Source organism: Crassostrea angulata, chromosome 10, assembly GCF_025612915.1.
Source record: "Crassostrea angulata isolate pt1a10 chromosome 10, ASM2561291v2, whole genome shotgun sequence".
NCBI lineage: Eukaryota > Metazoa > Mollusca > Bivalvia > Ostreida > Ostreidae > Magallana > Magallana angulata.
Genome location: NC_069120.1, coordinates 49,262,611 through 49,280,044, shown reverse-complemented (window position 1 = coordinate 49,280,044; position 17,434 = coordinate 49,262,611). Strand labels below are relative to the sequence as shown.

At 33.6% G+C, this 17,434-nt stretch overlaps 1 protein-coding gene across 2 annotated transcripts; it reads right to left on the bottom strand.

Moving 5' to 3' along the window:
* Positions 1–333: 333 nt before the first annotated feature.
* Positions 334–9,654, bottom strand: LOC128167407 (brain protein I3-like). Of its 2 annotated transcripts, none has more exons than XM_052833113.1 (4): positions 9,636–9,654; positions 3,083–3,168; positions 2,241–2,482; positions 334–1,706 (listed from the first exon to the last, which is right to left on the bottom strand). In XM_052833113.1, exons 2-4 carry the CDS (start codon positions 3,141–3,143, stop codon positions 1,575–1,577), a joined length of 435 nt encoding a protein of 144 aa, XP_052689073.1. In that variant the 5' UTR covers positions 3,144–3,168; positions 9,636–9,654; the 3' UTR covers positions 334–1,574. The 2 variants fall into 2 exon arrangements, with proteins under 2 accessions (XP_052689073.1, XP_052689072.1); XM_052833112.1 differs by lacking the exon at positions 9,636–9,654 and adding an exon at positions 4,059–4,218.
* Positions 9,655–17,434: the final 7,780 nt, after the last annotated feature.

The window sequence follows — 17,434 nt, the reverse complement described above, 5'->3', positions numbered from 1 at the left end:
ACAAGTTTCTGTGCAAAATTAAAGAGCAAATAAATTTAAGTTGATATTGAGGTAATTGTAAACTAACATTTTTTTCTTAGGTCCAACCAAAATTATGAAGAAGTTGAAATAATCTAAACCATAAATCTTCAGACAGATTTTCTTACATCCTCACAATGTCATGAGTACTAAGTACACTCATGGACCCCTGACATTGCGAGGATGCTTTTCCTATAACTGAGCATCTGCATTATAAGATATTGTAATATGACACTAGCAGTATATTTGTATATACTTTTAACAAGGAAATTTTCTATCTGTGACTTTACTGATACAAAGAAACAAAAAATAATCTTTTTCAAAGTAAATTGAATTTATTTACAACCAATAATACATGTATATAAAACTGATGAACAATACACCAAAAACAAATGGAAAAAATGTGTATAGTACGTACTGGTACACAGTACACACGATAGTGACATACCTGATGAGTCATATAATGAATATGAATAAGCATGTTTAGCATGTAAATGATAATCAAAAAATTGATGTATACAGTACACAAAAAGTCTGTGAAGGATAGGTTTAATAAAAAATTCGTAGCCACATATTTTCTTGAGAATTGCAAATATTGCATGAATGTTGAAGTTAGGAAAGACAAAACCACAAGTACTTCATATTGCAGCAACATTTAGAAAAAAAAAATACCGCTATTCATTCAAACTGCAGACTATTTTTTTATCAAATGCTTTGGACAAAAACATTTTATTAAATGGAGCAAGTCTTAAAATCAATGGGAGGAAACACAGCCAGATATAATCACAGATATAGACTAGTTTATAAACTACTAGAGTTATGCATGAATAAAAAGTAATAATTTACAATTAAATATCTAAAAATCATTTTGCAATATCATACAATGTAGTAACAATGATTCAACTTGTAATCTTAATGCATTATGCAATAATAATCAGTAACTGTTATATATAATTATTGAACGAAAAAGTATAAAATTACATTGAGTAACACCTTTACCTTTTGATTTTTTAAATGAAAAAGAAGTTTTTAAATAGTGTGTAACAGCTCATAATTTATACTGATGCAAGCACATTACATTAGTCCTTTAAATGGGTGAAAGTTGGGAAAACAATCACCTACTGGTAAATACACAGTTCATGTACAAATCTTAAGAGCTCTGAAGGTTCTCAGTCCCTTCTTTAGCATCAGTCTCACTTTTTTGTAAGGGGGAAATAAGACCTAGCTTTATGGAAGTGACTTATAATCTTCTGTGGCTTAGTAACACAAATTGTATTGATAACTGAAATTTTGAATGTTTACATTGAACCCCTTATTGATTCACTTAATTTGTTACAGAAGCCACTGGAGCTATAGTTTGCAAGCGATTTTACTAATACTTGTATAAATGAATGATTCTAATTAGCTGTGCTATGTACACTTCTCTCAAGTACAAAATCAAAAGATCATGGGTAATTTATTAATCTAACAGAGTGTTTATGTGAAAATGTTTAGTTCTTGACATCTCCAATATCTGGTCTTTATCATCCGTTGTTGCACAGTCCATGAATTAACGTTTAATCAAAGATGGCCCCACAGTTGGGGCAGCGACGCTGCCTCATTGCTAAGCAACACAGAATTCCGATCGGAAAGAACAGGATGGCACAGAGCACACCCAGACATGTGTAATCCTCCTCCAACACTCCCGCCTGTAACCACAGAAAAAAAGCATTGTCATATGTATCAACTTCCTGTTTGAATAGCGTTAGGCGGTTAATATAAGCATTGAAGAACCTATCTCTTTAGATAAATATTTTTTAATTGATGGTAAAAATCTGTTCTGTAAAGTAAATCTTGATGAATTAAGATGTAAGTAAAATGTAAAAACTTTTAAACCAATAAAAATTATATATAATTATAATAAGAGGGTAATGTGTAATAGCCTTTTATTATTAAGAGGCAATCATTAGCTTCCAAAGATCACATGAAACATGTGGATTTTATTGATATAAAGTCAAACTTTAGCATCTTAAACATTTATTACTTCATTATACAACCATATTTCTTAACCATGGATTTGTTAAAGTAACCTAGTTGAAAGTCCACCCACTGGTTTTAAAGCATTTTAATCTTAATACATGTACCTCAAATCCTCAGACCTCACATCTCAAAGATTTTTTTCTCTGTCCTGACAAGTTCTAGAAAATGAGGTTTGACTGTACGTGGACTAAAACAAGATTTACCCTGCATGCAGGACATCCTCCAACGAGAACCACTTGAGTGGCTGGCTGTTGTTGAACTATGACCCCGTACTGCTGCTGGTATCCGGGCTGCCCAGGGTACCCTGTTTGTCCCCCCTGGGGATACCCTGGCTGGTTGTATCCAGTGTGTTCCTTGGAGGGGTCATAACCCTGATGGTATGCCCCTGCGGGAGGGTAGCCACCCTGGTAGGGGGCGTTTGGAGGGACTGCTCCATAACCTCCACCTGTCAAGGGAAATTAATTCATTATCTATAATTGCACTTTGAAAAGAGCATTAGCAGTATACAATCTCAAATTCATGGAAGTAAATTTTTTTGCACTTAAGTTTACAGAAGTCCTGAAAAAACTCTGACATGACCTTGACCTTTATCAATGACCAAAGATCAGGACCCTGACCATACATACAACCTTTATGCCAAGTATAAGTCCCTATTTCCCTTCTTATATCTTACTTATTAAAGTAAAGGACTACTGACTGGACACAAATTTTTGGTGATAGTTAACACCTAAATATATTGCCTTTACTAGAAGTTATCACAAATTAGAACATTGATTTATATGTACAAGTTTTAGGTCACAAATCCCATTCTTTAATCAAGGTCAGGACTGTCAATATCTTTGATGTGGGACTGATAAACAGATGTGAAGGCCCTGATTGTGTAGGTTTGAAAATATCTATAGGGCTTGGCAAATTCTTTTCTTAACAAAGTTCCTTGTTTCTGATCACATCAATGTATTATTACCTTCATCCATTTTATATTCAAAGATGTCTATCATCATTCACTTTGTTATAAATATAAAACATGCATTGGTCAGCCACTTACCCCCTTGTTGACCTGCTATTTCTTGATAAGCAGGAGGGGCATCCTTGTTCTGTGATGCCATGAATTTACTTCTGTTTTACTCCAATCTAAATGAATGGATAAAAAAAAACATTAGTGTGTAACAGGATGGGAGAAATAATGGTGGACCAGCTGGGATTTGAACCTGGGCCCTCTGAATCGCTAGTAAGGTGAACTGGTCTGACTTTCAACAACGTATTCCTAAAATTTCACAACTAATCATTAATCCCACGGAAATGAAGATTGTATACCATTTTGTAGACAGAAGATAAGCCCTTCCAGGAAAAACAATGTTCAATGTATAACATTTCATAAGCCCTTCCAGGAAAAACAATGTTCAATGTATAACATTTCAATTTCTTTTTTTACAGTAAAGCCCAGGTTTGACATTCACAGAACACATACAATGTCAGCATCCGATACATGTGACCCAGATTACTACAATTACCACACTTAGATTCATTACAAAATCATATATCACCTTTCACCATATAACATGACTTGAAAAAGTTTTTTAACATACTGAGCGACTCACATGTCAAATACATGTACATGTATCTGGTCCAATAACCAATTAGATATGCTAAATAAGGTACACACATTACATAATTTCAGACTGAAAGTATGTAGGCTAATATAATCGTCCCATCAGCGCGTTACTGCAAATACTCTATGTGCAAATTCTGTAAAGCTTGTGTATTGATCATGCATGTATACATGTAAAATGCGCAAGCTAGATAGTGCATGTTCAATATGTGTGCATTGATTGTTACAAATCAGCAAAAATTAAAAAGGAAATATACAAAAAACAAATAAAATGAAAGTGTTGATTCTATGGTCCTAATCACATGACAATGAGTAATCAGTCCCTAGTGTTCCGTTGAACATACAGCAACAATTGTCAACACGTCAACGCACATTGAGGTGTTTACAAGGTGATTCGTTTACAACGACTTACGCCTCTTATAATAAATGAAGAATCCAAATCAACGTTAACGGCGTTTTCGATTATTATCCCTCAGTGTCTTTTCTGTTTCGTGTATGGTTGATCTCCGACCCGTTCGCAGCTGTATAATTTGTTTACTCTCTCAGACCCGTCACAAGATCAAGGAGCGGGGTAAAAGTAGATCATGGAGAACAGAATAAATAGAAAATTCCGGAATAATATATTTTGTGATTCAAGCTACTATACGATATTTCGCGTTAGAACAAAATATTTTTTTTCTAAATTTAAAATAGACAAGTATGAATTTATTACAAAGATAGGGAAAATTGAAAAAGTAAAAAAAAAAAAAATTGTCTGATTTTCACTTCAATATTTTTTAACGTCATCCTCCCCAATCATATGGTGGGAGGGGTAACTCATTGGTGAATCTATTTTCTATGTGTAAATGAGATTTTTGATCTGAGATCTAAATTTTTAGCTGTTGATGAATTATAATTATCAATATGCTCTAGTTTCTTTGCCATCAGTATGGCTTTGTTGACTTCATATGATCAAATGCGCTAAAGAAATGATATAAAACTGTAAAATTCCTCAATGTTGTCTTTTATAAATTAGGGATATAAAATTGAAACTTAAATCTACAACAAGGAAACTTATGTTGCGATATTATTTTTGACTAATTCTTTGGTTTTTGAGCCGGAATATCATGTAGATATACTTCATGCCGCTGCTGCCTAATATACACGGAATTAAGCTCCATATCAGGTGGTTCGAGGTAAAACCGCCCGAGTACTTCCATATCTTTAAATGAGTTCCGTATGACGTCATAGTATTACTCTACATGTACTTTATTCTGTAATTCAGTAAGCAGTTTGCAATCATGCTATTGCGCCATGTATTATCCAGAAATCAGACATAAGTAAAGGAAAAATCTTATTCTCTAAAAGAAAAATCAGGTTAATTAGTTAAATCAGTTTTATAGGTGTTGTACTATAGGCAATTAAAATTAACATAAAACATGCACACATAAACAAACAACGTGTTTTTACCAGACGGTAGTGAACATGGCCTTATTTTGAATTGAACAATATTTATTATAGAGTTTTATAAAACAACTCTTCCAAAGTTTTTTTTTGTGATGTAACTTAAGTCAGACAATCAAATGACTATTAAATTTTCAAAATTAGTGACCTATGTCTGAATCACTCAGAATAAGTTCTATGTTTGAAGTACATCTTAATAAATGATAAGAAATTAGCGTTCTCCTGTGTGTTCGATATTAAGTGGATACATTTACTTGCATTTCGCTACATGAAGATCGAAGGTCGGATTCACGACTGGATTTACACTAACGAATACATCAAGTGTTAAAGGCTCTTTCGATGGATCGATGAAAAAGTGCTCTATAAGGGGCACTTATTAAGAAATATCATCTTTCATCACAGACTTGCTGTCGACCTCAATTTAGATACATTCCTAAATAAAACCAAATTAGCCGATTTTACCATAATGTTCGTTTTATTCTCCACAAGAAAATCATTCAATTTTTGTTACACGATATTTTTTTTAAAGAAGTTCTAAACAAGCCACTCTAAGACACGGCCATATCAGGTTAAGATTGATTGAATGTGTACGGGAATAAGGTTTATGAAATATTTTTGCTACTCAATGCGGTATTTCATTGTTAATATAAGAAAAAAGAGAGAAATATATTTTTTTTAAATTGCAAATCGTCATGGAAAAGAAACAGACACGTAGCATTAGACCCCCACCCCCCCCCCCCTTTTCTCGCAGCAAACATTTTTCTTAAAAAACTTAGAAAACTTAACTTAGAAAACTCTGTGTGTGTGTGTGTGTGTGTGTGTGTGTGTGTGTGTGTGTGTGTGTGTGTGTGTGTGTGTGTGTGTGTGTTTTCCTAATCAAGATTTGAGAGTCTGGTCCCCCATTTCAAAAACGATGCTACGTGCCCGAACAAATCATAATTATGTTAAATAAAGTATCATCGACACTTATTCTAGTCAAAACTGTAAACATACCACATACACTGATCGAAAAAAAAATATGTAAACATATCGGCGACACTTATTGTTACAAAAGTCTAAATATATCACTGACAATGACTGTAACAAAATTGTTAACACATCACAGTCAATGACTGTGATAAAACAGTAAACATATCACCGACATTGAGTGTAACAAAACTTTAAACATATCACCGACACTGATTGTTACAAAACTCTAAATATATCACAGACATTGAGTGTAACAAAACTTTAAACATATCACCGACACTGATTGTTACAAAACACTAAATATATCACCGACAATGAGTGTAACAAAACTGTAAACACATCACAGTCAATGATTGTGATAAAACTGTAGACATATCACCGACAATGAGTGTTACAAAACTGTAAACACATCACAGTCAATGATTGTGATAAAACTGTAGACATATCACCGACAATGAGTGTTACAAAACTTAAACATATCACTGACGCTGATTTTAACAGATTGTAATAAAACTGTTAACATATATGACTGGTACTGATTGCAACAAAACAGTTAACATATCGACACTGATTATAAAAGGACTGTAAACATAATTATCACTGACGCTGATTGTAACAAAACTGTTAACACCATAATACTGTATTGTATTGTTTATTACCAAGAACCATACGATTCATAGGTTTAACATATATACATAAGTAATGTGAACAAACATATGTCGACATTTTTTAAAAAGCAAAAAAAAAAACCCCATCATAATCTTGTATTAGACTGCGTGTGCACATAGCAGTGTGCAAAACGTACATGACAAAAGTAAACAGGATAATGAAGAGTATATTCTCAAAGCAAAAACAACAATTATAAATCGTAATTTTGAGCATTTATATAGGTATTTTCCCAAATTGCACAACTCTTTGATATTCTTTGTTGAAAGTAATTGATTAAGTTTAAAGACAGAAGGCTTTTCATAATAATATTTTTTTTTTTACATAAAACTTTCTTATTTCCTTATAAAATGGACAAATTAAAATAAAATGAAACTCATCTTCAATCTGTGATAGTGAACATAGTTTACAAACTCTCTCATTTCTATTGATGTTATAAAATCTGCCACGTTCAATCTTTAGTTGATGAGAGGATAAACGGTATTTACTTATAAATTGTACATATACAGTTGGTATTGTTTTGTTAAATATTCTTGTAATTCAAAATTATTACATAAGTGCTTATACATTATACATTTGGGGGAATTTTCAAAGTAGCCATGACCTTCTTGTATAAACATATCGGTCAACCTCTGTTTCACTTCGAGTAGGAATACATGTTCATTAAATTGTTCTTTACAGTTCCATATAATAATTTTATGTATGAGAGCCAACAATTAGAGGCTAATTGTGTTTCACATTCATTTACCATATCTTGGTATATATTGCTTAAAATACAATTATCACTATTCTTTAATTTTATCCAATATTTCAACATTCTATAATTTCTATCCAACTGCAGTGGTTTACGCCCCAATTCAAAATATACCATCATTGATGTAACACTTTTCTTAACACATAATAATTTCTTACAAAAATCTAAATGTATACTTTCTAATTCACTTGCTGGGTGCTGTCCCCATAATTCACAACCATAATGTACTATGCTACCAATATATGTATCAAACAGTGACAATTTTGTATTTACGTTCAATTGTAACGGCTTCATTTTTGACAATAAACAGTTCATCGTTTTTCTACTTTGTGATGCTAAAACACTTTGCGTTTTATGAAAACTGCCATTAAAATTCAAAGTTATACCAAGATAATTGAAGTTTTCAGCAATATCAATAAATTAATTATTATACTTCCAACAATAATTATTTTTTAACCTTCCACCTTTTCTAAATACAACAATTTTTGTTTTATCTACATTAACTTTTAACTTCCACTTGGATGTATATTGCTGTAAACAATCAAGCATATCTTGTAAACCTTGCTCTGTCTCTGAAAAAAGTACAGGGTCGTCTGCATACATAATCAAGAATAAAGCCATATCTCCAATTTCAACAGGTAGACACATCTCCTTTATGAATTCAATTTCAAAATCATTTACATACAAGGAAAATAAGAAAGGAGACAGAGACTCACCCTGCATCAAACCCTCGAGACAATAAAAAAAATTCGGATTTATGATTTTGATATTTTACACATGACTTTATGTTACTATACATAGACTTTATAATATTTAACATATGACAATCAACATCACTTCTTGCTAATTTTAAAAAACATAAGATTTCTATCAATTTTGTCAAAAGCCTTTTGATAATCTACAAAACTGCAAAATAATTTTTTCCTCTTTGCAATATTTCGACTAATTAACCAATGTAAAATAAAAATTGCATCTGTTGTACTATATCCAGCTTTAAAGCCAAATTGAGCGTCAGAGATACCCTTTTATGCATTGGACCAATTACCTAATCTGTCATTCAATAGAGATGTAAATATTTTAGATAGACAGCTTACAAGTGTGATACCTCTGTAATTATTACAGTCCATAGAATCTCCTTTTTTATAAACAGGAGTTATAATACCTTCTGACCATTTTGGGGGAAAGATCGATTCCCGAGGAAAAGACAACATTAAATAAGTCAACTAAGTATGTAGTAAGATAGTCACCAAACGCAATAAAATATTCGGTCATGGAGACTTGTCCTTTTTCAAACGTTTTATGACGCGAGTTACCTCCTCTGTTGTTATTGGACCGTTAAGTTCGGGGTATGAAGAATTGTCCGTTTCAGCGAGTGTAAATTCTTGATCGGAGTAGGTGTTGCTATCCGAGGAGGACAGTTCTCATGGTTCTTTAAAATGGTCATGGAAATTTATAATAGCTGGTCCTTGTATAGGGTTCTTACGTTGACGAAAGAAATGGTAGCATTTTTTGGGGTTCTTCTTTTTTAAATAAGCCATATGATCTCCTTGATATCGGAGGTAAACAAGCTTTAAAAGTTTTCCTTCATACTTTTTGTAAGTTCTTTTTGCTGAAACCAGAAGCGTTCTATTGTAATGGGTTTTTGCACTATTAAATAGTTTCAAATTCCGTAAATAGATTCTCCGAAGATTTACACATTTTTCATCAAACCAAGGTTTGTTGTCTAAGGTTTCATAACTTTTACAATGAGTATAATTGCTAGTTTTGTTTACAACAAACTCTTTGCTACAATGCGGTAAAAATACTTTATTAAGTACTTGCGTGAATGAATCTATACAATTATTCACACCGTTTTCTGTTAGTTCTACATTAACTAAAACTTCATCCAATTGCGGTAAATGATCATACAATTGAATTCTTATATCATCATACAACGATTCATCCCACCATGTTCTAATAAAATGCGTATTCGCATTACTTATCTCAACATTAGGTATAACATGTCTATTAACACATATATGAAAATATAAAGGAGAGTGGTTAGACCATTCATTAAAATCGTCAACCTGGAGATAATCAATAATATGAAAGTAATTTTCTGTAACTAACGCAAAATCATTTACGCTTGCACCAATATGATTAAAAATGATTATCTACCTTCTTTGTCGGCAACTGTACGACCATTAGATACTCGTGTACAAGTTGAACGGCAAAGCCTTCCAAAACTATTTACAACTGTATCCTGTGACTCTCTAAAATACATGGGATCATCACAATTATAATCTATAACAAGGGATAAAAAAGTACTCATCTCTGTGCCCATGACATCGTGTTCTATATAATCTGGCAAAGTGCCTATTCGTGAGTTGAAATCACCACTTACAATAACACAACCTTTTTCTTTGTACATTGATATATCTTCGATAAGTTTACTAAATAAATCAATTTCATTTTTCTTGAAAAAACATTGTTTTCATGTGGTATATACACAAATCCGATATACAGGTCAGTATTGTCATCATTAATACCGTTTTTTAGCTTGATCCACAAAATAGATTCATGTACAATATTCTCTACACACAAACATTTGTGCAGCTCTTTTCCGTATATAAGAATAAAACCTCCACCTCTACATGACGTTCTAGGAAAACACTTATATGAGTATTTGTCTTTAATTAGACTATCATCAATATCAATATGTACATCGAGCCAACCCTCAGACAAAAAAATGATATCATACGAGTCAATAATTGATATAAATGCTGGGTCTTTAATTTTATGGTATATCTGACGGTTCATATGTTCCAGGAGCATACTTAAATAGTGTTTAACGAGACAGACCCGGGGTTTGATATTTTTTCACAGACGGAAAATTCACTATCCCGACGGAAGCCCTATACCGAGGAGGCGCCGCGAGCGGATTCGGTGGTTACAGCGGGGTCCTGGGGTTCGTACAATTTGCCATCTATGAAGAGTTTGTCCCTCACTAGTTTTGTCTTATGACCGGCTTTTCTACATCGTTTTTGTATTGGATACAGAAGTCAACGCCTGTCCTCGATTTCTTTTGGAAACTGCTCGTGGATTCCATAAGGCTTCCCTTGAAGTTTGTGGGCATTTTTCAAAACATGTACTAAATCGCCGTGGTACAAGAAACGGGCGACAATAGGGCGATCTTTTCCGCGGTAGAAACGACCAAAACGGTGCACATCATTAAATTCAATGTTGTTCTCGATTTCAAGCTCGTGATATATGAAGTCACGGAGATTCCTTTCTGTGTCCTCGTTGTTCGTCTCACCCCAAGGCCAGTAAAGACAAGGTTATTTTTCATTGACCGACACTTTAAATCTAGCACTGTGTCTCGAAAACTTTTCACTTTTTCGGTATAGGTGGTCACATTGAATCGTTTTTCCAACTTTATGGATTTTTCCAACTGTTGCTGTTTTTTAACTTGTGCTGCCACAACTTTAGAGACATCACTACATTTTTATCAAACTAGTCGACCTTATTAGATACAAAATCTACTGATTTTTCGAAATCTGCTGATTTAATTTTTGCAAGGTTAATGCGATTCTAACTTTTTCATAATAAGGTCAAGTTTGTTGTCTATGCTAAGGCTCCCAGATTTATTGAGGGGGGGGGGGGTGAAGTTATTGGTGGGTGGTTCGGACTGCTAGGGTTGTCATCGTTAAAAACAGAGGTATTCTCATAAAGGACCCGATTTGCTTCCTTAAGTAATTCACTTACTGAGGGCGGTTCCTGGGAACTGCTCAGCTCCGTGCTCTGATCCATGCTCTCTGTGTTTTTTTCCCTCTTCTTCGTCGGTTTCCAATTCCATGCTTTGTTTTTCACCATTTTAATGAATCGCGGTAACCATAACACACCATATATACAGGTACTGTAAACATACCACACTTTAATTTATATATCACTGTCAATGATTATAATCAAACCGTCATCATGTCACTGACGCTGATTGTAAAAAAAAACCCTGTTAAAACAAGAATAGAATTCTTGGGCCCCCCGCCGGTCAAGCAGTATACTGTATGCATAAAACATTTGGTATAAATTTTATGAATATCTTAAAATTTGTAGGCATGAAAGCACTTTCAAGGTCAATTTTTGATATAATAATGAAGTAATTATTGTGGTCAAAGTCCCATAACTCCAACAAAAAGTATCGACCAAGGCTGATTTAGGAACTTGACCAAGGTATTAGTGGTATATAAACATTTGGTATAAATTTCATGTAAATCCGTCAAAATTTGTAGGCATGAGAGCGCTTACAAGGTCAATTTTTGGATAAAACGGAGTCATTATTGTAGTCAAAGTCCCATAACTCCAACAAAAAGTATCGACCAATGCTGATTTTCGATCTTGACCAAAGTATTAGTGGTATAAACATTTGGTATAAATTTAATGAAAATCCGTCAAAATTTGTAGACATAAGAGCGCTTACAAAAAAGTGTGACGGACGGAAACACGGACACACGGACGAACGGACGGACGCCCGGCATTTCTATGTCCCCGCTCCGCGTTGTGGCGGGGAACAATTACTTTGAAACTTTTAAATTATTGAATAAAATATTAAGTCACCGTTTTACTCAAAACGAATTGATGCACTATGTTACGATTTTTACACAACTGTTTAGATACGGCTGAAATGATGATAGAAATTCTAAAAAAAAATATAATATACCACAGGCACTGATTGTAAGAGATAATTATGTTAGAAAAACTTGGACACAATTTGTTTTTCTGTTTTTATGTTTAGAATGGTTAAATAACATTGTTTTTTTTAATGCCTCCTTAAAATTTGAAAGTCAAATATTGAGCCACAAGCAAGATACAGTGTAAAATTCTATGTTTTGTTAAGTCATTGCTCAAGTCTTTTTAATGTTTATACGTGTTTTTATTGGTATAAGTTTCGATTAAAGCTATACACGCTATAATTTGCGTCAATTTTGAATAAAGGGGAAAATGTATGTGTTTGATTACTAATAAAAGTTACCTTTATTCTGTTAATTATAATGCTCAATTCGATCACGTAACAAATATATCAAATATTAAACAATAAAAAATATTTATTGTAATGCCTCCTCGTGAATATCAATCTATCACGTGATATCGACAGCTAAATTTAGCCTATCATACCAAAACTGGTGAAGGGTCAACATCTTCATAATTGTGATAGTTTCACAAAGGAAAGGATATTTTCAGTAAAGCATAAATTTGTCCGATATACGTGTACAAACAAAAGAAAAAAATGCAAGCCTGTGAGTAGATATGAATACTTCCTTTAAAAAAATGACGTAGACCTAAGTTTTTCCCCTATGTGCTATTTATAGATCCTATAAGTGTTAATGCAGAAGTAAGGGTATCGTGAATGACAAGCGTATTTTACTCATTATACATGTATGTATTTCAATTTAACAACCGTTAAGCATATTAAAAATCAAGTTGGATATTTAATTAGGCAAACAATAACGACCACCTAGTTCTCCGCGGACATGCGCAATCAGGTCGGTTTGCTCTTCCTTCATCAATATTCATGAAAAGGTATATTTTCCTGGCAGGAAAATAAACAATTAAAAATCTATATCTTTGTAACGAGATGGAATTCACCCTTGTAATTTACAGATTAAGGATAAATTTTATAAGTAGACAAACACATGCGTTTTCACTGTCATTCAAAATTGACGCAAATTATAGCGTGTATAGCTTTAAATGTTTCCTTTTCTGGTTGACAATATCATTGATGAACACACTGAATAGGTTGATTTTGTTTGTTACGAGTCAATTTTTCATAGAAATGGCAATTCCTTACTGTACATTTGTAAACAAATACAAGACTCGAGTTTTGTTTACATGACAGTGAATTCTTACCTTTGTATCTCTCTTATAAGTTGACGTCTAACATTCCAACTTTTGCCAGTTATTCTCACTGCACAAGTAAATTATTTTATACATAAAAAAATACAGAAAAATTGGTCTCAAATCGTGTTTAGGTCCCTTTAACATATCTCTTAAAGGGGCATGGTCACGATTTTGGTCCAATTCTATTTTTCTGTTTTTATTATTTACAATGCTTAAGGAATGCATTTCTAATGATCAAATGAAATTTAAGAGGCATATTCGTAGAGCAAGATACAGGGCTCATAATTCTTTGCCGTGTAAACAAGGCTCGTGCCTTGTTTTTGTTTACATAGGTTCAATATACCAGTAAAAAATCTTTTTCAAGCTAATTTGTCTATCTTTTATTCATTTTAAGCATAAATAGACAGTTCTTTATCTTTATCACATTCATTTTAAGGCTAAAACTGGAATTTTCACTTCAACATTCAAAATGTAAACAAACGCTTTGTTTACAATCAAGGAGTTTCAAGCTCTGTTGTAACTCACTTATAACTCAACGAATGGCACTCAATCTATGTTTGCCTATTAAAAATACCTAACTGAAGCATTGTAAACATTAAAATCGGAAAAATAATTTTTGACCAAAATCGTGACCATGCCCCTTTAATTGAGTAATAGTATATTTATTGTATTCGAACCGAGTACCATGAGTGTAATTAATCAGCCTTACATATTTGAAAGTGTTAAATGTAACAATGCTATAATTAGATCTATTGTAAAAACGACCTGTTCATACCGCAACAGTATTGTAAACTTACCACTACAGAAACTTGCTGTGACAGAACTGTATTTACGCCTACATCCTACGGAACTGTTTAGTGTACATATTACACATAATTGATACCGACTTAAGTTTTTAACAGACGCTGAGAGTATCAAAAGGGAATAAATGAACAATAACGCACGTAAAGACCCATTTTTATATAAAAAATATCAAATGATCAGAGACTTTTTAGTATAAGTATGAAAGACGATTAATAGTGCCAGTATCGTGCATATTGTGTATAAAATAAACCACTGGTTGTGAAGGTGTTGATTATATATACTAGTATTATACATATCACTGACACTACTGTAAAGCCTTATTTTACACGAGTTCTTAATTCCGCGATTCTGCTGTCATCTATCAAATCACGAGAATATAAAATCGCGATCACCAATTTTTTGCTATAATTTCTTATAGTTCAAAACTGTCTGTAAAAAAGCGAGATTTTAAAATTTGCGAGGATTGCTTCTCGCGATTTTACGCTGAAATTAATTCCTCGCGTTTAATTAGGAATCTACAGTATTCTTTTACTGTTGCCATAAAGTTTATCAACCGGGCGCAGTCTAATTATTTTTACCCTAGATATTTTAATGAAATTTCTTACATGTAGTTTTACTTGTATATCAATCATTTTTTGATTTAAAAAGAAACCCACACTTATTTACCACCCCGATTTTCCAGGGGGCCGTCTCAAAAGTTTCAAAATTTATTACGGGACTCTTTGGGAAGTTGTTAAACACGCTCAATTTTCAAGTTTTCCCAATCTTTTTTTTTATTATTATTTTTCTGCTCGAGGGATTTCATTTTCTTTTAAAAGTATGTAAAATATTGTAAAAAGTCGCCATATACTGTAAATTCCTTATATTACACGAATACTTAATTCCGCGATTCCGGTGTTTTGTATCGCGAGAATATGAAATCGCGATCAGCAATTTTGGTTATAAATTCCTATAGTTCAAAACTGTCTGAAAATTAAAAGCGAGATTTTAAAATCCGCGAGAGTTGCTTCTCGCAATTTTACGCGGAAATTAATTCCTCGCGTTTAATTAGGAATCCACAGTAGTGAAGTTTAAAAAATTGTTCACCTTTGTTGTTTGGTTCAGAGTTGATTTTTTCTTTTAAAAAAATTGCATATTGCGGTATATATTGGTTTTGAAAATTTGATTTTAAACATAATTACACTTTTAAAATGCTTTAATGTTCCTCTTGATGCTCTCTGAATAAATTCTAAGTTTAAAATTCCATCGTCCTCAAATAAATGAGGGAAATCATACTTTTTTCTTCGACTTCATGCATAGTGTACGAAACCAGGCGCGGAAAACTAGAATATTCTCCATTTTTCTAAATTCTCGAATACTCTCCATTTTCTATCGAATGTAAAGAAACCCCGTCTAAAAACTAATCGCCTAAAGGGATTAAGTTTTCGCCAAAAATTTAATTGGATTATCTCTATAAACGCTCATCCCAACGCAGAATTCTCTTTTAGTGTGACCTGAGGGGCCGACAGGGAGCCGGAGAATTCTGTGACGTTGTTGTCCTTGATGTCCATGAGGGAAGCCGATTACCATTCATTTAATCGTCAATTAGTTTTACAACTCTCGTGCGGAAACAGTATCAACCTCCGTCAATATACACGATCTTAAATCTATCCAGAGTAAGGCGAGATTTGCGATTAATCTCACTTTGAGCATTATGGACATTCGAGGTTTCATCTATCGTTCTGATGTAACAACCAGCAGCAAAGATTTATATTTCATTTAGCTTTTTTACCATACAGTGTGCACACGGAATAACACTATTTTTGTGCTATGATAAAGTTACAGCACAGGCACCTGACGTTACATATTTTTTTTCCATAATGTCATGTTGTAAATTTTGAATTTACCGGGTGGCAGTAAATACAAAATTTACAACATGACAACCAATAGAGGGTGTATATTCTTATAATGAGAAAAATATAAAATGGCAGGTGGCCGTGAATTACAGTTACATGTACTTGACCCAAAGAGAGTGAAGTCCTTGCTCTTTTCTCTTGTCTTTTTTGAAAATAAGAAATAAACATACTGGACGTGGCAGTTTCGCAAATCCACTAAAAAAACCTCTCTCTTGGTATTCTACAAGTTAACAACAAAACAACAAAAATCACTTTACTGAATATTAAATTACTTGTTTCTTACATGAAATAATTACGTAGATAATTCCAAGATATGGCTTTTAGTTTTGGCTGATTTTACAAGTAAGAACGCCGAGTCGAAATCATGATGTCTACAAACGAAACTAACGTGCGAGTCCCATAGAATGTAAACGATTACATGGACGTTTTAGCCTTAAAACTCCTGTCACTCAGGTGCTACGACTGCGTCATCAAGGCGACCCAGGTACACGCAGTAGAGTCTCCCACAGCGCCGTAAAAACGAAATGACAACTTCATTTGTCGCGGTGGGATCGTCTAATACATTTTAAAACGCCATGCGACGGCGCACACTTTGGGCATGCACAAAGTATGCGCCGTGGCTTTGTGTTCTCATGAATACGCAGTAGAAACGAAGTGGAGTCGCCGTGACAGTTACGTAAGGTCTCCAACAGCGCTCCGAAAGCTCCTTTGGTGCGCTCAAGTAACGCACAAAATTGACCCAGTGATAAGTCGATTGCGCTTGCAGAAAGTTTTTTTGTGATGTCACAAGGTCTCTATCTGTCACTGTGCATCCACAAAATTTAATTTGAATGTGTTGTTTTTTATTTTTCTGCGTTCACACAGTGACCCCAAAGCCAGCGCTATTTCTGTGCTATTTCTGTGCGCAATCATCGCGCTCTCTTGCCGTTTCTTCTGCGTTCAGGATTTACAAATCCTTAACGCGTTGTGGGAACGCAACTTGGTGTGACAGTGCCTTAACTCACACAACCGAGAAAGGGAATTTACGCAAATAACCACCAACAATATTACAACAGCCCAACTAATCTGTGAGCTTTTTCACCATGACACAGAAGACTAACGTATACCAAATGTACTTTTTCCTAAGATGCCGAGAAGTACGAAGGGTAAAAAAAAATAGGCGTGAAGACTTTTCTTTTCTTTTTTTAGTTACACAGTAAGAGCAAACAATGCAAAATAATCTTACCATATCAGTATCTTAATTTATCATGATGGTATGTCCGTATATGCCTAAAAGTGTGCTGAACAGTTGAAGTGTTTCATGAAACCAAACACCTTTAAGGTGGTATTGGACATCTGTCGATATGAATGTGGATTAAAGTATATTATAATTGAAATACTTAA

Excerpts from the sequence above, each read along its gene's own strand:
- LOC128167407 (XM_052833113.1), bottom strand. The coding sequence starts at position 3,143 with ATGGCATCACAGAACAAGGATGCCCCTCCTGCTTATCAAGAAATAGCA. Across the intron at positions 2,483-3,082 it reads AATAGCAGGTCAACAAGGGG|GTGGAGGTTATGGAGCAGTC; the intron begins GTAAGTGGCTGA and ends TTCCCTTGACAG. Across the intron at positions 1,707-2,240 it reads GAGGATGTCCTGCATGCAGG|GCGGGAGTGTTGGAGGAGGA; the intron begins GTAAATCTTGTT and ends CTGTGGTTACAG.